Raw genomic sequence first — 23,602 nt, forward strand, 5'->3', positions numbered from 1 at the left:
TGACCCTGAGCTGGCCAAGGATATCTACCACACAGCTGATGTGGCTGAGACCCCGGAAGGCCAGCACCATCCATTCTGCCAATACTGACCTAGCTTGCAGCACTAGTTACTAGGGGTTTGGGCCTCGCAAAACCTGTGAGATGGTGGAGGAAACTCACAAGTGATAAATAATTATGCAGTAGCAATGACAACAATAACGGTCTCATTTTCTGAGCCCCTCCTGTGACCCAGACACACTGCTTTGTGTGCCTTGCTTCCCACCTAACACAAGGGCAATGGCATCATATTACTTGTGAATACACGAAGCTCAGAGCAGTTTGGAGGCATGCCCAGGGTCATGCAAGTTCATGTGTGGATAGCTAGGATTCAGGCATGATCCATCTGATTCTAAAGTCTATGCTCTAATTGTCTAAGGTGGTGGGGGGACGTGGGGGGGTCAGATCACAGAGGCCCCCCCCCGTGAGGATCCAGAGCAGAAGCAGAATCTTGCAGGTTAGAGGGGTGCTGGGCACCCAGGCCTTTAGGCGGGAAGGAGACTTGGTGTTAGAAGTGGGACAGGCCCAGGTATGCAGAGAGATTCAGCCCTCGCCCGGGATTTGCAGCTTCTGATGGAGAAGGAGCCGCAGGACACGCTGTGCACCCCGACTCGCCAGCAGACCATTCGCATCATCATCAGTCTCTGGTAGGCTCCCTGGCCCCACACAGTGCCCTGCTCAGCATCCGCTGTCAGCCAGGACAGCGAGGTGGGAGACATCAGGCGTCAAGGCCCTCCTGGGCAGGGCTAGGGACCTGAGCCAGCGCAGGCCACCCTGGGAGGCAGGTGGCCGTCTGACGGAGGCCCCCGCCCTCCCCACCTTGTCGCCACAGTAAGCTGAGGCCACCGCTGGACTTGAAGACGAAATCTCGGCTTCTGTCCGTCAGCCTCCGCAGCGTGATGTCCCTGCCGCTGCTGGAGGCCCTGGAGGAGCACACCTGCCTCTTTCTGGAGCCGCCCAACATACAGGTGCGAGCCTGGCACCTGCACCCCTTCCGGAGGGGCTCCCTGGGGAAGAATGTCAAGTCCTGCATACTGCTCTTGGGTTGGGAGGGGGCCACTGAGGCACCCACCTCCCACCGTAGGCCAGGACTGGGGGTGTTTAACTGTTCTGAGCCCACCTGTAAAAAGGGGGTGATGATCCAAGAGCTATGGTCCTTAGCACTGAGGCTGAAAGGAAACCCTGGGTGTCCCGCGTGTGGGCAAAGCAGCGCTCTGCACGTAGAATGGGTGGCCTCCCTGCCTCTTGCCGGCACTGACAGCGTGCAGCTGAGTGTCACCCACGCCGCCGCTGCAGCTGGTCTGGTCCTGCCCGCGCTAGTGGCTGCAAGAAGGAGCTCGGATGTGCGCTCCACGCCCCTGGCCGGCCGCCCACCCTCTCAAGCTCTGTCCAAGCAAGCCGCACTGCGGGGAGATGCCTGCCATTGCGGGCAGCCGCCACCGGGGGGCGCGTGCAGCCTCACGCGGCGCCGCCGCCGCCAGGCGCCCCGCCCACTGCAAAGGGCCGGCAACCGGTGCTAACTGAACACTCACCGGGCGCCAGGCCCACCCAGCAACTGCGTTAGCTCAGCTTCCCAGCAGCAACCCGTCCAGAGAGCGAGGAAACCAGCTCAGAGAAGTGGAGGTGTCGGGAGGGAGAGGCGGGGCTGATCTCCTCCCTTTGCCTCTGGACCGGGCTCTTTAGGCCACTTCCCCAGGCTGAATCCAGGATGGAGCCGGCAGACATGCAGCTTGGGTGTGGGTGAGAGTGAGGGGCCCCCTGGACCCAGGGCGACACCACTGCAGCGGCTCTCCAGAAGCAGGACGTCTGCCTAGATCCAACCCTGTGGGAGTCCAAGGTGCCCGGGTTACCAGGTGATGACCCCACAGCCAGACCCTCAGGGAGTGCAGCCGGGAGCCAGGCGCTGGGCTGGGGCTTCCTGTTTGCTCTCACCCTGTGTCCACGTCCACCCTGACAGGGGCCTGGCTCCAGCCCAGTTCTCAGGTGACAAAGGCAGGCTCAGTGAGCTGAAGTGGCCCCCAGGGAGCTGACGGCCAGCGCCCCAAGGCTCTCCTCCAGTGGATACTCCCTGTGGCCCTTCCCTCCCTGGGCACGCCTGACTTGCCAAGCGGCCAAGATTGAGGGTCTCCTGTGTTTGCAGGACCAGTGCAAAATGAAAACGGGGGCCTTTGTTTAAACCTTTTTGAGAATTTCAAGATGGCAATGGCAGAGCATTCAAGTAGACATGAGAGCCTTCCGGGCCAGGTCTTGAGCGGGTTACATGCTCGTAAATCTTCTCGCCACTGAGAATCCTGTGACCTGGGGCAGGCCCCAGACCACCCATACTCCACGGCTGCCCAGTGGGGGTCCTGGGGGGGCCCTTCCTGGGCATGATGTGAGCTCGCTGGTGTGCAGCCCATCCTGGGGAGCGTGCAGGAAGCGGGCAGCGAGAGGCTGATGCACATAGGCCCCCCAGGAGGCCTCAACCTTCCCTCCGGCCCTGGGGCTCAGCTGCCCCCTGACCTGCTCCACGCCCCACACAGACCCTCTACAAGGAGACCATAGAGGCCCTGGAGCAGATGCTGCAGAGCTTCATCATGCAGAACCCCACATCCAAGGAGCTGCACTTCCTGCTGTCGGTGAGGGTGCGGGGCAGTGCGGGGAGGGGATGGGGGCAGAGGACGCAGGGCCTGAGCCGGGCATGGGACTGGTCTAGACAAGGGCTGTCCATCTCTAGGGATCACTGTGGTTTAGGACAAATGGGGCGGGCAGGTGCAGTGAGCACAGCCTGATGGCCAGTGTGCCATGAAGGCCACAGCAAAGCGAGTTGGTGAGGAAAGAGGCCATGGCCCTGCCCCGGAGGGACCTGCCCTCCTTCCCACTGAGAGGACAGCCCCTGCAGCAGGTTCCCGGCTTCAAGGGCGTCTCCCAAGCCTACCACTCCCACTCTGTCACTGCCCTCCAGAGTCCTTCCCTGATAGGAGGGAGAGAAGCCAACAGTCAGGGGAGGCCCAGACAGGGGAGGCTGCCTCTGCTGGGAGGGTGGAGGTCAGGGCCAGCAGGCCTCTGCAGAGGAGGGGCAGAGAGGACCCCAGGGCAGAGGGCACACAGGAGCAAAGCTGAGCAGCCCAGCGAGCACACTGGGCGAGAATGGAGGGAGGTTCTGCATGGCTGGATCCTGGGGTGGGCACAGAGCTGGCGGCAGTGGGTCAGAGTGAGGTTAGGTCAGCAGGGGCCAGGCCATCTCAGGCTCGGGGCCCAGTGGAGCTGAGGGGGAGCCGCTGCGGCAGGGACTGCCGACCTGGGGAGCACAGATGGAAGTCGGGGTCGGGTGTGTGAGCCTGGCCAGGAGAAAACGTTGTCACAGGACACAACCGAGTCACAGGATCTCCCAGCACTTCATCCTCACCCAGAGGCAGAATCGTCCATCCCCGTAACAAAAAGGCTCAAACGCGGCTTAAGAAGTGTTCAACCTGTCTCAGTATGTGTTTGAATTTCTTTGTAAGTCTGTGCCTTTACGGTGTGCACAGAAAAGCATTGTTCTGGAAAGATATACATTGCAGAGAAACAGGTTAAGAACCTGGCGGCTCAAAAGACTTTCAGTAGGAGGTGCGTGTCAGCTACAAGAGAAAGAATTAACACCTCCTCTTGGAACGCCGGCCTGGAGCAGAGGGATTAGCAGAGGCAGTGAAAAGAGAGGAGGAAGGCTTGATAGGACGAGTGGTGGACAGCGCGGGGCTGGGACTGGGAGGGGCCTGAGCCGAGGGTGTGGCTTGGCCTTGAGTGGGTGTGGCTTAGGGTGTGGTCTGGGCTGGGGGCGGGGCCTGTCGGGAGCTGGGATCCCAGGCGGCCGCCCCCCTCCCTGCCCCCACCACCTGCAGCACCTGTACGTCTGGCTGCAGTCGGAGAAGGCACACGAGCGGCAGCGGGCTGTCCACAGCTGCTTGGGCCTCCTCAAATTCCTGAGCCACAACCTCCACCTGGACGTGAGTATCGTCTCTCCGGCCCCAGGCCCACACCCGCCAAGCCGCTCTTCCCCCGCCCGAGCCTGCCAAGGCGCATGGGGTCCCTGCCCCCAGGACAGGCAGGATCCCCGAGTCCCCTGTGACCTGGCCAGGCACTCCTCCTCCTCACACACAAGGATGCAGCCAGGGTTGGGAGTCGGGGGGCCCCTGCTGAAGGCCTCCCAGATGAAGGCTGAACCCAGGCTCCCTGACGCCCGATCCAGGACACTGGGCTTTTGCCAACGCAGACTGAAGCCTCAGGCAGGTTGTCCACCCTGAGCCTGTCTCTCAGGGAAATGGGAGGAAAGGAGTCCTCCTCGGAGAGACACAGCGGGTGTCCAATGGGAGACTTTAAAAGTGCCGCCCTGCCCCAGACTAGGGCAGGCAGCTCTGTGCGGAGCAGCCACTGTCCCTCTGCCCTCGTCCATCACAATCTCCGTCGTTTCACGGATCACAGCTTAACCACCATCTGTCACTAACGCCCTTGGGTTGAGTGAGCATCAGCACGCGTTCAGGGAGTGAGTGGTTCTGCATTTATCAGCCAAAATCAGCATCAATTCCTCAGGGAGACTCACAGGGAGATGAGGAAATTATTTCCTCGGCCTGGTGCCCAGCGGGCGTGCCTTTCTAATGAAGGCAGGTGGGCGGCTGGGAAACAGGCACATTTTGCCAAAGGCAAGCTTTCAGTGTTCAGACCCCTCCAGCATTCCTTTGGTGAGGAGGACCCCTCTGCAGGGGTTCAACGTGTCTTCCACTTACTCAAAATCAACTTCTGCAACATAAGACTGGGTCTGGGAGAGGCAAGTCAGGCACTTGCCTAGGGCACACTTGTGGAGGCACCAAAACACTCTGCAAGCAAGATAAATATTTTAATGGGATGTTTTAAACAATCAAATCAGCAAACTGTGGCCCTTGGGCTGGCCACCTGTTGTTGTAAATAAAGCTTTATTGGAACCAGGGCTGGGATTAGGGTGAGGTGAGTGAGGCAAGGTCATGGACGTGCAGGCTCAGATCCTGTCTTTATTGAAAACTTGGAAACTTTTTCAGACGGGTTTTTTAGCATCCATTTTGGTTTCGATAAATATTACATTAAGATAGTTTTCTCTTGTGTCCTGAGCTTTTTTGGCAACCCCTAACATTTTGTCTGGGGAGCTTCCCCGGTGGCTCAGTGGTAAAGAATCCGCCTGCCAATGCAGGAGACACAGGTTCGATCCCTGGGTCAGGAAAACTCCCTGGAGAAGGAAATGGCAACTCACTTCAGTATTCTTGCCTGGGAAATCCCAGGGACAGAAGAGCCTGGCGGGCTCCAGTCCATGGGGTCGCAAAAGAGTCGGACACAACTGAGCAACTAAACAGAAACGTTTTGTCCAGACCTGAATCCCGGCCCTGCATAGAGTTTGAAGGGATCCTTTCTGACGCCAGCCATGCTGGGGTGAGTGCGTGGCTGCTAGGATCTGTGTAAGTGGTTCTCTGCACTCTCGCTACAGCTCGGAGAGGACTTGAAACAAATTGGGCAGCTGGTGGGCATGCTGGGGATTCTGTGCCAGGACCCGGACAAGACTACCCGGCGCTTCAGCCTGGAAGGAGTGGACCTTCTCTACAAGCTCCTCATGCACCAGAGAGGTGAGCCTCTGAGGGTCCCCACGGAGAACCCGCTCCCACCACGGCCACAGCCTCAGCCCAACCCACGCCAGCACTCCTGAACCCAGCTCCCCCCAGACCTCCCCCAGACCCAGCCTCTGACCTCAGCCAGCAGCACAGTCATGGCTTTGTCACGACCTGCAGACCCACTGACTCCCCACCCTAAACTTGGACCGAGGCGTGACCCTGACTTGAGATGACCCCACCCCACCCACTGCAGGTCCCGCCCTAGACCCCAAGGCACCTTTGCCCACCCTCACCCCTGCCCCATCCCACCCCTGACCAGGAGGAAAAGCTTCGCAGGAGCAAGCACCGGGCCCCCAGAACCATCCCCAGGCCAGCAAAGAAGGACCCCTGCTCTGGAGCAGCAGGGACCAGAAGGCTGCTCCCCCAAGCCGCTACAAAGTGGCACCCTTGAAGGACCATCTCTTACAGTCCGGCGGCTCCCAAGTCATCAAGGTCAAAGCCTTTAGAATCCTGGGCAGATCTGGGTGGGGGGATGTGGCCATGCTCTGCTCGGACCCCTACCACTACCCCTCTGCCGCGGTTCCCCCTGAGGCCAGGGTGTGAGTTTAAAACCGAGGCCAGGATCTCACCTGTATCTCTGGTAATTAACTAGAGGTTTGGAGGACCATGTCTCCTGGGAAGGAGGAGCTGGGGGAGCAGGGGCTGGAGATAGACACTGGGGTCAGCAGCGCAGGCTTGAGTCCAGCTCTGTCTCTCGCGGCTGTGCACTCTTGAGCAAGCTCCTTCCGTCTGCGCCTCAGTCTTCCTCGTGAAATGGGCAGTGATGCCAACAAAATTCCAGCCAGCAGGAATTCCTAATAGATGGTGCTGGCTGGCTAGCTCCCAAGGTGGGCATCCTCTGAGGCACCAAACGGTGTCCTTCTCGGTGACCCTCTGCAGATACAGCCTCGACTTCCTCACTTTCCCGGGGTTTCTCCCCATCCTCTGAGAGCCAAACCCTCCTCCTTTGAAGGCATACCATGTCTCCCCTCTTCCGCTGTCATCTGACCTCCCGCAGCCAGGCCCTCCTTAGTCAGTGGCTTGGGGTGTCCAGCATCTCCCCGGCTCCCTTTTGTCATCTCAGTGAGATCCCGAGTCTCTGGGACCGTCCATATCTGTGTGAACTGTGCCTTTTCTGAAGATGAGCGAGGCTGGGACCCCGGATGTGGGCTGGATGCTGGCGTTGGCTGGACTGGCCGAGTTTCCTAGAGCCTCATGTTTGGAGTGGTCAGTTCATGATGTCTCCGCTATGGTGGCCCCTCTTGCTGTTGAACCCATGACTAATGACGACCCCTGTGTGGAGTGTGTCTGTCAGTCTGCCCAGTAGACCTCCGGGCCAGAAGTCGAGTCCCACCTGGGCCCAACACAGGCTCTGGTGGTAGAATCAGGCTTCAGTAAACACCCGTTCAGTGGAGTCAGCTTGAACCAAATGATGAAGAGGGAGTACCTGGCTAGTAGGTGCCCAGTGGGTTTTGAATCCAGCCCTGTCTGACTCCAGAACTGTGCTCTCTGCAGCTGCAGTGACTGTCAGCCCACTGAGGCCAATCCGGAAAAGGTTAATAGGGAAAAACCTAAAGCCCTGGAGCCAGTACATCAGTTGTCCAGGGCCAGGATGGGGAAACCAGGCAGGGCTTCTGTTTACACCTGAGGACCTGGACTAGGGGAAGAGACAGGGCTGGAGGGAGGGTTCCCTGGGGCCAGCTCAGAGGCGCCCAGGGGTTAAGGGGTCCTGGAGCACTGGGGCTCTCAGGTGGATGGAGTGACTAGGAACATAGGGTCCAGGACCTGGGAAGAGCAGTCTGCCCCACCCTGCATGGTCCCCAGTGCACAGGGACGGGGCACTCAGCTCGGCTTCTCCTTGAACAGGAAGCAGTGACAGAGAGAGCACAGAAAGGGGAGTGGATGGGAGGGTCTGCTGATCAAGGGATGACGGTTCTGAGAAGGTTTGGGGTGGAGAACAGACCTGGGTTCTTGTCCCAAGTCTACCCTGCATTCCCCACGTGGTCTTGTAAACACTATAACTTCATCGCTACCATGAGCCATCACCACCTTCACCACCACCTCAACCACCACTGTCACTACCACCACCAACAATCCTACCATCACCACCACCATCACCACCACCATCACCACAATCACCACCATCAACACAACCATCACCACCACCATCACCACCATCATCACCACCACCACCATCACCACCACCATCACCACCATCACCACCACCACCACCACCACCATCACCACCACCACCACCATCACCACCATCACCACCATCACCACCACCATCACTACCACCATCACTACCACCACCACCATCATCACCATCACCACCACCACCACCATCACCACCACCACCACCACCACCATCACCACCACCACCACCATCACCACCACCATCACTACCATCACCACCATCACCATCACCACCACCACCACCACCATCACCACCACCACCACCATCATCACCACCACCACCACCATCAACACAACCATCACCACCACCACCACCATCACCATCACCATCACCACCACCATCATCACCACCACCACCACCACCACCATCACCACCACCACCACCATCACCACCACCATCACCACCACCACCACCATCACCACCACCATCACCACCACCATCACTACCATCACCACCATCACCACCACCACCACCACCACCACCGACACCACCACCACCACCACCACCACCACCGACACCATCACCACAGAACCACCATCACTGCCACCTCCAGCTCACATTTTTTCATTCCTTGGGCTAAAAGAAGATATTCACAAGTACTTAGCAAAACTGAGATTGTAGTATTCTGGGATTCTGAGAGTTTAACCATCATTCCAGATTGAATTTCCTCAAAAACATTCTAATACTAGAACTTTAACCAAAATTTACCATTTTAGCAAACAACTTTAAATACAATCGTAAAACAAATGATCAACCAGATTTACGTAGTAGTCTAATATTCTAACACTAAAAGTTACTTTTAGCTACAAATATGCCCATATGCAGGTCAAGAAGCAGCAGTTAGAACCGGACATGGAACAACAGACTGGTTCCAAATTGGGAAAATGAGTACGTCAAAGCTGTATATTGTCACCTTTCTTATCTAACTTATATGCAGAGTATATCATGTGAAATGCTGGACTGGATGAAGCATAAGCTGGAATCAAGATTGCCGGGAGAAATATCAATAACCACAGATATGCAGATGACACCACCCTTATGGCAGAATGTGAAGAGGAACTAAAGAGCCTTTTGATCAAAGTGAAAGAGGAGAGTGAAAAAGCTGGCTTGAAACTCAACATTCAGGAAACAAAGATCATGGCATCCAGTCCCATCGCTTCATGGCAAATAGATGAGGATACAATGGAAATAGTGACAGACTTTATTTTCTTGGGCTCCAAAATCACTGCAGATGGTGATTGCAACCATGAAATTAAGAGATGCTTGCTCCTTGGAAGAAAAGCTCTGACCAACCTAGACAGCATATTAAAAAACAGAGACATTACCGACAAAGGTCCATATAGTCAAAGCTGTGGTTTTTCCAGTAGTCGTGTATGCATGTGAGAGTTGGACCATAAATAAAGCTGAGGGCTGAACAGTTAATGCTTTTGAACTGTGGTGTTGGAGAAGACTTTGAGAGTCCTTTGAACAGCAAGGAGATCAAACCAGTCAATCCTAAAGGAAATCAATCCTGAATATTCATTGGAAGGACTGATGTTGAAGCTCCAAGACTCTGGCCACGTGATGCAAAGAACTGACTCACTAGAAAAGACCCTGATGCTGGGAAAGATTGAGGGCAGGAGGAGAAGGGGACGACAGAGGATAAGATGTTTGGATGGCATCACCGACTCAATGGACATGAATTTGAGCAAGCTCTGGGAGTTGGTGATGGACAGGGAAGCCTGGCTTGCCCCGGTTCATGGGGTTGCAAAGAGTCAGACATGACTGAGGGACTGAACTGAACTGAACAAATATGCCATTAAAATTATCCTCACCTCCTAATCGATAACTGGTAAACTGACATTCTCACAGTTTACCAAAATTTTAGAACAATAAGATTCTGTTAATAATGACTATTCTAACATTCATGTATTTTTATATCTATTGTACATGCAAACATCCTAACAGACTTTCAGACATCTCAACAAATGCCCTGAAGTGCCCAGGAACATTTTACCATCCGACCATCTTCTCAAGCATTAGTGTTCAGTTAGCCTTCCCAAGCATGACTCCACCACCAGCGTTCTGTCTTCCTTTGGTTACCAGTTGCTCAGAGTCAGAGCTTTCCCACAGAACTTTCTGGAGGGATGAAGTGTCTGTATCTGCACCACATAGGTGGCCACTGTCCCTCTGTGACTACTGAGCTCTTGAAATGCAGCAGTGCAGGGACTTCCCTGGTGTCCAGAGGTTGGAGCTCAACGCTTTCTCTGCTGGGGCCCCGGCTCAGTCCCTGGACAGGGAACTAAGACCCCTCGAGCCGAGCGAGTGCAGCCAAATTAAAAAGAGAAAAAAATGTAGCTGGTGCAATTGACGAACTGAGTTTTAAATTTTGCTTCATTTTCTTTTATGGGCTCACCACATAGCGTGCACGATCTTAGTTCCCAATCCTACACCCTAGGCGGTGAATGTACAGAGTCCTAACCACTGGATCACCAGGGATTCCCTGAATTTTTCGTAATTAAATTTAAACAGCTTGGTATGGCTGGTGGCTACCATATGGAGCAGCACTGCTCTAAGTCTTTCCTGAAGGTTCCACCTGGGCATTCTCCCTCTTGGAGACTATGGTCTGAGGCTGTGGAGCAGGGATCCCACCCCTCGACCTTTCATTCCCCGAGAGTACCCTCATCCCCCTAGAGCAGCTCAGGGACTAGGGGGATGACCCACCTCCCTGGACGCCCCCTCCCAGGAGAATGTGGGCAGCAAGCAGAGTCGGGCTCCCTGGCAAGCCCTGCTAGGGGATGGGAGCCCTGGCTTCTGGACCCAGCCTGGCCCTGCCTAGCCCTCCCGGGCGCCGTGAATGAGGGCAGCTCATCTGCCTTCCCAGGCCTGGGGCTTGGTGAAGGTGACCCTGAAGATCCTTCAAAGATCTGAAGTTGAGTTGCTCTTGGTAAAACTCTGCAAGGAGGGGAGTGGGGAGTGGCCACCTGGGCAGAGGCTAATAGATGAGCTGAGGACCTGGCAGAGGAAGGGCAGGGATGAGGCTGGCCGGGGCAGGCGTGTCCCAGAACAGCCCTGAGGTCTGAGTGAGGAAGGAGCCGTGTCCCTGCCCCTCTGCTGGTCATCACACCCTCTCTTCCTGCCCCTGGGCTGTGGCTGGCTCAGAGACACGTGCAGGAGAGCACACCGCAAGATGGGTGCCCTTGTTGGGGCCCCAGAGGCGTGGGGCTCAGGCGTCTGGCAGTGCTTAGAGACTTGGGGAGCCTGGAGCATTGAGACGGGGTATGAGTGCAGCCAAGCAGGCGGGTGCCCAGCGCCGGGGACCACGGTGACGGCACCTCCCTCCCACCGCTACAGGAGATCATGAAGTATCTCAAGAGGGCAGAGCTGACTGACCTCATCTGGACGGCCGTTGATGGCCTGGGCTCCACCAGCCCCTTCCGCGTGCAGGCGGCCGCCGACATGCTGCGCACTGTCATCCAGGAGCACGAGGCCAAGCTGCAGACTGTGAGGGTGGTGGGGCCTCCCGCGGAGGGACCGCCAGGATGGGGCAGGGGGCAGGGGGGCGGGCCCAGCATCGGCACCCAGGGGCTACAGCTGCGGGTCCCAGGCGGAGTCCCCAAGCTAGGGCCTGAGGGGGAGACCCAGACCCCACCCTCTGATGGGTCCCAGTGAGTGAGTGAATGCAGGATGAAATGGCCCACACAGGTGTCCCGGGGCCCTGGGGGGTGTTTGCAGGGTCTGGGGCAGACACGGGCTGATGGAGTGGGGATAGGATGGGAGTGGGGGGGAGGAAGGCCCAGCCCGGACCCTCCAGGAGCTCTGGATCTGCCTCCAGACTGATGAGGAGGGGCAGCGCGGGCCCCTGGGGGGACTCCCAGATGGAGGATGACTGATGCCTTGGCGGGGGGGGGTGCTCTTGGAGCCAGGCATGAATGGATGAGTAATGAGACCCGAAAGTGGAAGGGGAGGGGCCTGCCAGACATCAGAGCAGTAGGTACCAAAGTGATGCCCAGGACACAATGTCATCTGAACATAGGGCAGACACCCTGTCCCCGCAACCCCAAGACAGGGGCTAGAGGCTCTAGCCCCTGGGTGTGTCTGACCTTCAGTGATTGGGCAATGTTTAGACAGACTTGGACGACCCCAAATGCTGTGCAGATGATGCTTGTCCCCCTATCAGCCCGGGGGTCCCCTTCTGACTCGTGTCCAGGGCAGAGAAGCACCTTCCCCGTCAGACCTCCCTCTTAGAGCCCCCAGGGCAGGGCTGTGCGTCCCCCTCAGGAGAGCACTCTACCTGAAGGGGCTCCATGCCCATCAGGGCAGCTCCTCCCTCCCCATTCAGGCTCCCCCGGTGGGGCCTGGCCCCCTGCCCGGACCAGCCCTCTCCCCGTAGTCTTCCTCCCCACACAGGTTGCCAGCCTGGGCCGTGCCATCCACCTGCAGCTCTGTTTCGTCCGCATCCCCCAAGCCAAGGAAAATGCCCTGCAGGCCATCACCCTGCTGGCCCGGAACCACACCTCCGAGCTGGTGGCCACCTTCCTGGACTTCTCCATTACCCTGGACAGGTGCCCAGCCCTCCTTCCCTCCCCGCCCCAGTGCCCACCGCCCTTCCTCCCCCAGGCAGAGGGCAGGACCTCTGCACCCTGCCTGCCCTCCTGCTTGCCCATGAACAGGGCTGGGGGCCCCAAGGGAGCACTTACCTGTTCATTTACTGTGCCCCTCCTGGGGCCAGCCCTGGGGAGGCACCACCACCGTCCCTTCTCTCGGTGACCCCATAACACACCCCGCCCAGCCACCACCACCCATCACCTGGCGGAGAGGGGCCTGGGATGCTGGGTGCTCCCGGCAAGACCCCTGTCAACACCAAACCCTCTCCATCCTTCCTGCTCCTCCAGGGACCCTCACCCTGGCCCCACCCCCCAGTGGCACCACAGTCCCCAGGCCCCTGAGCCTGGAGAACAGTACTTTATCTCTAAAATCCCAGTTCTGAGCCCCAGGTCTTCAGTCTATACCACCTGCTTACCCAGCCACCACGCACCTGCCCTGGGTCACTCCTGGAACCTTGAGGTTGTACCTCCTGGTTGCCGACTCCCTCTCGCTCACTCCTGCTGCCTTGATCTTGGGGGTGCCAGCATCTTTCGCTCACCCTGATGCCTCAAGACCTGGACCTCCTCTCCCGTCCCCCTCAGCCTCCCCCTCCCACAGTCATAGCCTCGGCTCAGTCACCTTCAGTTTTAAGCATCTGTCCCCTACCCTGACCCCCTCTCCCGCCTCACTCCGTCTGGTACCCGCCCCCCCCACCCCCGACCAGTGAGCCTCTGCCCTCCGGGACCTTCACGTTCACTGCCTTGCTCACCTCCTCATGGCCCCGCCCTGTCCTCACCTCCCTACTTGCCAGCATAGAACCTGCCTCCCGGTGTCAAAGTAACCCCCTGAACAGTCCCCAAGCCCCTGGGCCCCTTCGTCACACTCAGCTTGCAAAACTCACCTGGCTCCGTCTACTCCACACCTGCGCCTGTGCAGCCAAGTGCAGGAAAGAGCGTGCCGCCACCCCCTAAATTCCCAGCCGCACGTCTCCATGGAGCCCTCCCCTCTCCGCAGCCCCCAGCGCCTCTGCCCCCCCGCGCCCCCGCCTCACACTCGGCCGCCGACCTTGCTTCCATACCACTGAAAAATTGGAAGCCACCAGAAGAGAACTCTCACAAGCTCCCAGAGCCCAGGACCTGTTTCCAGGATGATTTCTAATTTTCATATGGAAGGGACTTTTTGTTTTATTAGCAATGTCTAGTTTTATTGCATTGTGATCAGAGAGTGTCACCAAATATTTCTGGTTTATGTAATTTACTGATCTTTTAAACAATTTTTGTGAATATTCTATGGGCACTTGAAAGGGTTTTTTTTTTTTCTTTTCTATTATCAGGTCTAGGATTTGCTATGAAGATTTACTTTATCGATTCTGTTGTTTAGATCTTCTACCTCCTTACTTAACTTGTGTCTATTTGATCTGTCTTGTACTGAGAGTGGTATGTTAAAGTTTCCTATTATTAATATGATTCTATCTATGTATCCTTCCATCTCCTGTGGTTTTTATTAGTACTTCATAAGGTTGTCATGTTATTTGGTGTATACATATTCATAAGTGCTATATCTTCTTTATGGATCGTGACTTTCAGCACTAAAAAGTGCCCTGCCTTGTCACAGTTAATGCTTGAAGGGCTTGAATTCCATTTTCTCATCAGAGTCACGTCCCCCACTTGCCCATTTTTCCACATTTGCCCATATTCATTTGTCTGTGCTTTCATTTAACCTTTCAGGATCCATTTGTTTCAGGTGTCATCGTATTTATAGCACATAGTTCGGTCTTGACCTATGATCAGGTTGAAAATCCTTTTATGTTAATAGATGGGTTGAGTCCATTTGCATTTATTGATGCGACTGATGTGTCAACCTCAGTTCTGTCATCATATTTTGTCATTGCGTGCGTTTTGTTTGCTACGTGTTTTTCTGTGCAATGTGTGTTCTTTGATCTTTGGCTGCTTTTTGTTTAGGAAGAGGTGTATTTTTGTTCTAATTTGTACTCCTAGCCTATTTTAGTGTCCTTACTCCCTTTTTTCCTTGTTTAACTCTTTAACATCTGGTTTACCCATTTCTACTGATATCCTTAAACTCCCACCCACGCCCATGTAACAACCAGTGAGATTATTCATCCCTGTCCAGCTGTGTTTCCATTTGCACTGTTCTTTGTCAGGATTTGCACTGTCCTCCTCCCACGTTGGTTTTTAGTGCATGCAGACATTCACCCTAAGTCCCTTTGCCAAAGATTTCTAGGTCATCCCTTAGCTTGACAAAGTTAATGCTCTGACAGTTTCCTCAAGAAGGCTCATGGATTCAGAATGCCCTAGCTTCTTTTATATTGAAAGTTGTTTACTTGAAAGGTGGCTTGGCTGAATATAAAATCCTTGGTTCACACTTTCTTTTATTAACTTGTTTTTTTGGTGTGTGTGTTTGTTTTTTTGTTTTTTGGCCACACCATGCAGAATGTGGGATCCTAGTTTCCCAACCAAGGATTGAACCCAAGCCCCCTGCATTGGGAGCATGGAGTCTTAGCCACTGGCCTGCCCGGGAAGCCTCTAAGTGACTTTTAGTGCTGCTCAGGTGTTGCCTTGCTTTGTTTTTGAAAAGCCTCATGACAGTGCTTTTGTTTGGTTTGGTTTTGTTGTCTTTGTAAGTTATCTTTTGGCCTGGAGACTTTGGAAATTGTTTTCTTTATCTTTGAAATTCAACAGTTTTACTAAGAAATGTCAAGATTGGACCATTCTGTGTTCATTTTCCCGGGTACCTGAAAAGTCTTTTGAATATGTAGATTTACGTCTCTAACGTTTCTAGAAAGTTCTCTAGGTTGTAATTTTTCTCTTCCAGTTTATTGAGACATAATTGGACATACAGCGCTGGATAAGTTTAAGGTGTACAGGATGATGATTTGACTTACATATATCATGAAATGATTACCGCAAGAATTTAGTGAACGTTCATCATCTCATATAGACACAAAATAAAAGAAAAATTGTTTTTCCTTGTGATGAGAACTCTTAGGATTTCCTTTCTTAGTAACTTCCACATGGAAGTATGCAGCGGTGTTCATTAATCGTGCTGTGTGTTGCACCCCTAGTCTTCTTTATCTTACAACTGGAAGGCCTTTAGACCACCTCCACCTAATTCCCCCACCCCACCCCTCGCCTCTGGTAACCACAAATCTGGCCTCTCTGTGCGCTCGCTTGTCTTGAAGTGTAGCTGACCTGCGACACCGAGCAGGGCCTAGTGAGCAACGTGGCGATTCTGCGTTTCCACGCGCTCCACAGTGCTGTCCGCGCGCAGAGGCGCTGCCTCTCCACTGCACGCCCCCTGCCCGCGCCACCCCCGAGCCTCCCCCGCTGTGCAGCTGGGACTTTGTGCCTCTTAGTCTCCCTCACCCACTTCTCTCTTGGTTATAATTTCAAGTATTGGTTCCATCCCATTGTTTGTCTCCTTCTCCCCAGACTCCAGAGATTCAAATGCTGCTCCTCCCTTGCCTGTCTTCCGTCCCCGCGTCTTTCTCTGTGCCCCTTAGTGCTTCTCTTAAACTCACCTTTACTGTCTTGGCCTCTCTGCTCTTCCTCAATGTTCCTTTCTAAATTTTCACTTGAGTCGTATCTCTCTTGAGCACCACTTCCGAGTTCAGTCAACTCTCTTTATCCTTTCTTATTAGAGGGTGTTTCTTGGTCCTTTTTGAATTTATAATTCAGGGCAGGGTGGTTTTTCCCGTCTTTAAATGCTTGCTTGAGTATATTGACCTGCAGGAGAGGCGTTGTCTTACACTTTTTTTCTGCATCATGATTGTTTATTAGGGGAGGAATTTTCTTATTGGATCTGTGTTTTCTGTTTTCCAAGGAAGGGTTGCAATAACTCTGTGACTCTGTTAATTTTTCTCCTGTTTATATACACTATTGGAGTGTTTTGTAGGATTTCAAGTTCAATGGCACCCTCTTCTGTCAGCGTAACAAAGACCAGATAACTTAGCAGATTTTTAGTTTCGGTGGTAGGTGAGAGGGCTGTGTATCCTCCACTCTCGGGGGTGCTTTTTTTCTCGTGCAGCTCCTTGAATGTTTCCTATTTCTCACTTTTACCTTTCACTAACCAATTTCAAAGGGTACGTCTTTCTTTTCTGCCCTTTCTTTCCTCCCCAAAGCTGTGTGTCTTGAAGGCTGCCCTTCAGACGAGCATCCTTTCCAGTCCCTTTCCTGGGATCCATGCTTTGGTTTACTTGCTCCCCTTCTTTTTGTTGTTTCATAGCCTCAGGCTTAAGATGGACCTCGTCTTCCTGAAGATAATTTAGATCGGCTCCGAGCCCTGTTGGCAGCTCCCGTGCCCTCTCCTCCCCAGGGTTTCTCTCAGCCTGCCTTTATCTGCCGCAGGGCTTTGCGGAGGAGCAGGGTTGGGCGAGAGAACGAGGCGCTGCAGGCGGGGCGGGTAGCTCTCCCCTGCTTGCAGCGTCTCTCAGGGCGCACTGTGGTGTGGTGTGGCCTTCCTTTGCTTCTTGCTGTATTGCTTCTCAAGGACATTTGGAGAGGTGCGGGGACCCCGGCAGCCACCGTTGTCCTCGGCTGCTCAGGCCCATAGGTCAGTTTTGCCCATCCCGGAGTTTGTGTCTCGTTTCCCCAGTGCTAAGCAGCACATTTCTCAAGTGTCAGCGTCCATGCAGCGGAGCACAGTTTGCACCGATGGCGCCTTCTCCCGGGCTGACGGGGTGGGGGGTCTCAGTCGCCTGGGGGCACTCTCAGCCGGAGGCCAGTGCACATTTTAAAGTCCCTGCAGGAGGGCTTTTGGGGGCCCGCACGGGTGGTGTGAATTCAGCGCCCCGGGCCGGTTTTGTGGTCCAGACTCTCAGGCACACCCTCCTTCCCTTCACAGGCTGAGTGAGCACCGGGTCTTCTCGCTGTGTCTTCCTGCCGGACAGGCTCTTCATCTTCTCTGGCTTCATCCCGGTCACCTGTACACACAGCCCGTGGGGCCCAGCCTTTATGATGGGGCCCCTATTAGACTCCCCTGTTGGATGCCTCCCTTTCTTGGGAACACATGGAATAAGGGCGGTGTGTCCCGAAAGCATCAACAGGATTGTGTGACCCGTACCCTTCCAGGATGCTTTTGTTGTCTGTTTTCTTTTCCCCTCAACATTTTGTGTTTAAGATTCATCCCGTTAGGTTACGTCTAGTTGGGGTTCATTCACTTTGAGTTGCTGTGTCATGTCCCATCTTGGTAAACGCCAGCTACCCTTGTTAGTGTGGACGGACGTTTGAGCCTGGGTCTGTGCTTAACACTGCTGTGAAGCTGCACATACGTGTGTCCTGAGACACACCCAAGCTCAGTTTCCTTGTGCAGACATGTCACTCACCTAACATGATGCAAAATACTCTCAACATGCTTAAACCACCTCTCCCACCCACGGTATTTGTGTATATGTAGCTCCTGTTACTCCATGTCTTCACTGACACTGAACATCAACCTTTTAGCCAACCATCAAAATTTTAGTCAATCTGGTGGGTGGTATTAATCATATTTCCATGTTAATTTTCATTTTGCTGATTAAATAATGAGGTTGTACATCTTTTCATGCAATTCTTGGCCATTGGGACATCTTCTTCGGGATGCCTGTTCAAGTATCCTACAGATTTTTCTGTTGGGTTATCCCTCTTTTTCTTATCAATTTCTAGGAATTCTTTATGTAATCTGGATACACGGTCTCTGTTGATTATTATATTACATATCTTCTCCACTTTGCAGCTTTCCTGTCTCTCCCTCACTAGGTCCTTTCATGAAGAGGAGTTCCCAGGTCCATCATTTATTCTCAGACGTTACCTTATAAAAGTCCTAGAGTGTGGGAACTTCCCTGGTGGCCCAGTGGTTAAGACTGCTCTCCCAATTCAGGGGGCCCTCAATCCCTCCTCGAGGAACTAACATCCCACATGTCACATGGCACAGGCAAAAAAAAAAAAAAACCCAAGACTTTGCCTTTCTCATTCAGCCCTCCGACTGCCCAGCTGAGGACCGTGTGCAGGGCCCTGCCTTCAGGCTCTCTGCCCGGCACTGCTGCCTGTGCCAGGCCAGCACCCAAGGTTCCCATTCCTACAGCTTTAGAACGATTCACGCCCCCTCATCCAGAAAGCCTCCCCGCCTCCTCCTCCTCCTCCTGCGAGGCTGTCCTGGCCACTCACGGCCCTTTGCCTTTCTCCATAAACTTTAGAATCATCACCAAGCTCCCTTGTTTTCTTTTTCCTCATTCACCCGTGGGCGACTGGTTTTATTGGATTGGCCCTCAGAGCTGGACTGGGAGTAACCCTTGCTTTGTCACGCTCACCCACCCTGGCTCTAGGCATGGCCAGCTTTCTTTAATTTAGTTCTTTACTTAGAACAGGGATTCTTCTCGGTAATCAAATGCTCACCTGGGAGGCCCTCGTCTGGACAAATGCCAGGGCCCTGGTTATAAGCTGCACCTAAGGACCAGGCTGCCCACCCTCACTGGCTCCATCCCCTGCTCACCCACCCAAGGGTCTCCATTCTTTTTCTTTCATTTTATATAGTGTGTTTGCATCCAAATATATTCCTGCTGCTGCTGCTAAGTCACTTCAGTCGTGTCCGACTCAGTGTGACCCCATAGACGGAAGCCCACCAGGCTCCCCCGTCCCTGGGATTCTCCAGGCAAGAACACTGGAGTGGGTTGCCATTTCCTTCTCCAATGTGTGAAAGTGAAAAGTGAAAGTGAAGTCGCTCAGTCGTGTCCGACCCTTAGCGACCCCACGGACTGCAGCCTACCAGGCTCCTCCCTCCATGGGATTTTCTAGGCAAGAGTACTGGAGTGGCTTGCCATTGCCTTCTCCAAAACATTTTATTTGCAGTTTCTATAATTTATATAAAGAGCATCATGATGCATATAGTCTTTGAAGAGTTTTTTCACTGGCCTGATATTAATGTAGATTTTTAGGTCTAGATTCTCTATCTAACCTAAATCTAGTAACATCAGTTCTTTCTTTAGGATTATATTGTATGCCCCTTTCCACTTTTATTTTTCATAGACTTCTTTTGGAGCTGTTTTAGATTTGCAGAAAAATTAAGCAGAAGTTGCAAGGTTCCCATCTACTTCCCTCTCCTGCCAGGCTCTTTTCTTGGTAACATCTTGCCTCAGTGTGGTAGACTTATTACACTTGATAAACCAATATTGATATATTATTGTTAACAAGTCTATAGTTTACATTAGAGCCCACTCTTGGGGATGTACATTCTATGGGACAAATGTGCGATGACAGGTATTGACTATTATAGTATCAAACGGAATAGCTTTGTGGCCCCAACCCCCCTGCGCTGTCTGCTCACCCCTCCCTCCCTCTAAACCCCTGGCAACCTCTGATCTTTTGACTGTCTCCATGGTTTTGCCTTTTTCAGACGTCATAGAGCTGGAATCGTCCTGTGTAGCCTTTGTAGGTTAGCTTCTGTCACTTTCTGATAAGCTTTCAGGTTCTTCTATGTCTTCATGTCAACCACTCTCACCCCCTAGGAACTCTCTCTTTCTTATTTCTTTGTTGTTGGGGGCGGGAGTGTGAAACGATCCCCACAGTAAGTCTAGTCAGCAGTCATCATCATTCCTAGGTACAGATCTTTGTCCTGTGACGAGAACTTGTAAAGTGGCAAAAGCTGAAAACGTGCAGTACATTGTTAGCAATCCCAGTCGCCCCGCACTGGGTTACGTCCCTGTGACTTATTTCCCCGTTTCGCCTACCTCCAACTCCTCACCTCTAGCAACCCCCAACCTGTTCTCTGTAGAGAGGAGCCTGGGTTTTGTTTCCTTGGGTTGGATTTTGGTTTCATTTAGATTCCATGTATAAGCGAGATCATGTGGTATTTGTCTTTCTGTCTCTGATTTATTTCACTGAACATAATACCCTCAGGAGAAGGAAATGGCACCCCACTCCAGTACTCTTGCCTAGAAAATCCCATGGACGGAGGAGCCTGATAGGCTGCAGTCCATGGGGTCGCTAAGAGTCGGACACGACTGAGCGACTTCACTTTCAATTTTCACTTTCATACCTTGGAGAAGGAAATGGCAACCCACTCCAGTGTTCTTGCCTGGAGAATCCCAGGGACGGGGAAGCCTGGTGGGCTGCCGTCTATGGGGTCTCACAGAGCCAGACACAACTGAAGTGACTTAGCAGCAATACCCTCAAGGCTGATATGTGTTATCTCAAATGGCAAGATTTCCTTCTTTCTTATGGCTGAATGATATTTCATTTTATACACACACACACACACACATGCATAGGGCTTCCCAGGTGGCTCATTGGTAGAGAATCTGCCTGTCAATGCAGGAGATGTGGGTTCAATTCCTGGTCAGGGAAGATCCCCTGGAGAAGGAAACAGCAACCCTCTCCGGTATTATTGCCTGGGAAATCCCATGGCAAGAAGAGTTTGACAGGCTACAATCCAGGGGGTTGCAAAAGAGTTGGACGTGACTTAGCAACTACACAACAACAGCATGTATGTGTCTGTTGACGGGCAATTATGTCTTCTCCTTATCTTGGCAATTATAAATAATGCTGCTATGAACATGGGGGCTCACATATCTTTTCAAATTAGTGTTTTCATATTCTTCATATAAATTCCCATAAATGAGGCCATGTGGTGGTCCGATTTTTAGTGTTTTGATGAATCTTCATACTATTTTCCTTAATGGCTGCACCAATTTACATTTCCACCAATAGAGCATGAGGGTTCTATTTTCTCCACATCCTGGCCAGCACTCATTATTCCCCATCGTTTTGATAACAGGTGTGAGCTGACAGCTTATTGTGGTTTTGATTCCCATCTCCCTGATGACGAGAGACGCAGAGCATCTTTTCATGGACCTACTGGCCGTCTGTATACCTTCTTTGGAAAGTGTCTGTTCAGATCCTCCGCCCGTTTTTTAATTGGACGGTGTGGGGAGCTTTTGTTTACTTTTGATGTTGAGTTGTGTGTGTGTTTCATGTGTCTTGGACACTGAAACCCGCTTTTGTAAGTGTGGTCTGCAGATACTCTCCCCCATTTGCTGCGCCGCCTTTCATCCTGTCGACGGCTCACACTGTTTTGCAGAAGCGTTTCAGTCTGACGCAGTCTTGTTTGTTGATTCTTGCTTTTGTTCTCTCTGCTTTCGGTGTCAGATCCAAAAACTGATTGCCAAGACTGACGTCAAGGAGCTTGCCGCCTGTGTTTTCTTCTAGGCGTTATACAGTTTCAGGCCTTACATTCAAGTCTTTAATCATTTAGAGTTAATTTTTGTATTTGGGGTAAGATAGAGGTCCAGTTTTATTATTTTGCATGAGGCTGACCAGTTTTTCCCAACATTTGTTGAAAAGACTGTCTTTCCCCATTGTATGTTCTTGGCTCCTTTGTCTTAAATTAGTTGAGCACGTCTGTGTGGGCTTATTTCTGGGCTGGGAATGCTTCCTTAACATGGCTTCAAGGCCCACACTTGCCTGACCTCCCAAGCTGCTACTGCTCAGCCTCCTGGCTGCTTCTTCCTGTCCCCTGACCTCTTAGCTCGGGGATTGCAGGGCTGACTTCAGGCCTCATCTCCACTTACACTCCTTCCCTGATGGCCACATCCCCAGACCAGGCGGAAAGGCCATGGGACTAGACACGCCTGACCTCCAATACCAGCTTCCCGTTATGAGGCAGGGCCCTGCTCAGGGCACACCGTGTCTCTAGTCCTCAGTTTCCCCTCGTGCAAAATGGGCACAAGGACTCTGCAAAGCCCTACATACACCAGTGACGGCCCCTAAGTTGGCCCAGGTCAGGCCCGAGGGAGCTGGTGGTCCTCAGCAAACCCAGGCCTAGAAGGAAATGGCCACTGTATGGCAAGCCCTAAAGGCTGAGCGGGACCAGGTCCTGTGAGGAGGCCCAGAGGCAAGAGAGGAGGGAAGGCAGGCAGGTGCTAGAGGTCAGAGGGCAGGGGTCAGAGGCTGATAGATTCGGGCACCAGCTAGACTTGTCCTGACTGTACTTAGGCGCCATGGAGGGTGACAGAGTCTGCCACTGGGATGAGAGGGGCCTCAAAGAGGAAAGACCCGGGACCATGGGCCAGGGCAGCCAGCCCCACCTCTGCTGTAGCCGGGGCTGCACACACTGTTGTCCAGGCCCCAGTCCGCGTGTCCCTTCCCCATCTCACCCACCCATCCTGCCAGGGTTCAGTTCAGGACCAGCCTGGCTTCCTCCCAGGCACCCGACTGCAGGCACCTGAGGCCCTGGGCATGGTGGCTGCTGCTGTGACCCAGGCTGGGCGGGCCGGAGTCTCAGTGCCACCCTCACAGCCACCCTTTGCCTGCAGTGACGTCTGCCGGTTGTGGAGGGCCCTGGGTGCCGAGCAACCCGTGAGCCACCTGGTGCTGGCCAAGCTGCTGGGCTGGCTGCAGAAGCGGTCCCTGCTTATTAGGACCAGCGGCGGCAGCCGCCAGCCCAAGGAGAAGGCCTACCTGCGCTCCCTGGCTGTGAGTCTCTGCCCCCACCACCCCAGATGCCGTCCCAGCTGCCTTCTCGAGTGTGTTCAGTCACACATGGGTGTGAGGCACCCATAGTGTGTGCCAGGCCCCGGGGAGGGGGGGCCCCATACTCAGGCTGTGAAAGCCCTGTCCTGCCCAGCCTGGCTTGGATGAGGGGGCCTCCAAGGTGGCCCCAGCTGGGAGCTGACCCTGGGTCCAGGCCCAGCTCCCCACTTCCCAACCAAAGGCCCTGGACCCCTCCAGCCAGGTTCAGGCAGCGAGGAAGGGCATGGAGAGACAAGTGAACCCCTGCCCCCATACGTGGGTTCTGGAGGAATCTTAGAGACTGTCTCCAGCAGCTCCCACCCTCCTGTAGAAGTCCACACCCACTGCCCACCACTCCCCCCAGCTTGCCCCACAAGCCTGGATTCTGCTTGCACAGCCCCCGGAGCAGGAGGCTTGTTTCCTAACACGCTTCACCTGGGCTGGACTCTGACGGGGCCGCAGCTGTGCTCCAACCATTTGATCCAGGGCTGAGAACCCACTCGCAACCCCAGCCCCCAGAGCAGTGGGCAGAGCTCCTAGGCAAGCTGCTGCCCCCAGCCGAGGGGTGTGACAGCCACACTTGGTGACCGGAGAAGCCCACCCTGTCTCCATGCCAGCCCTCCATCAGCCCGGCCCCTCGACACCCCCAGACCCGGACCCTCCCTGTAGGAAACC

The 23,602-nt window shown here is 53.9% G+C and overlaps 1 protein-coding gene across 1 annotated transcript in view; it reads left to right on the forward strand.

Moving 5' to 3' along the window:
• LOC148775254 (maestro heat-like repeat family member 5) overlaps positions 1–23,602 on the forward strand; it is a 58,793-nt gene that overhangs the window by 23,655 nt on the left and 11,536 nt on the right. The window contains exons 12-20 of the mRNA XM_088844821.1: positions 603–682; positions 868–1,003; positions 2,558–2,653; positions 3,896–4,000; positions 5,506–5,641; positions 5,946–6,118; positions 11,196–11,351; positions 12,252–12,406; positions 22,732–22,891. Coding sequence (XP_088700947.1) covers positions 603–682; positions 868–1,003; positions 2,558–2,653; positions 3,896–4,000; positions 5,506–5,641; positions 5,946–6,118; positions 11,196–11,351; positions 12,252–12,406; positions 22,732–22,891 — 1,197 coding nt within the window. The remainder of the gene's footprint in view (positions 1–602; positions 683–867; positions 1,004–2,557; positions 2,654–3,895; positions 4,001–5,505; positions 5,642–5,945; positions 6,119–11,195; positions 11,352–12,251; positions 12,407–22,731; positions 22,892–23,602) is intronic.

This window comes from Moschus berezovskii, chromosome 16 (assembly GCF_049115385.1).
Source record: "Moschus berezovskii isolate FMDL1 chromosome 16, NW_MosBer_1.0, whole genome shotgun sequence".
Taxonomy (NCBI): domain Eukaryota; kingdom Metazoa; phylum Chordata; class Mammalia; order Artiodactyla; family Moschidae; genus Moschus; species Moschus berezovskii.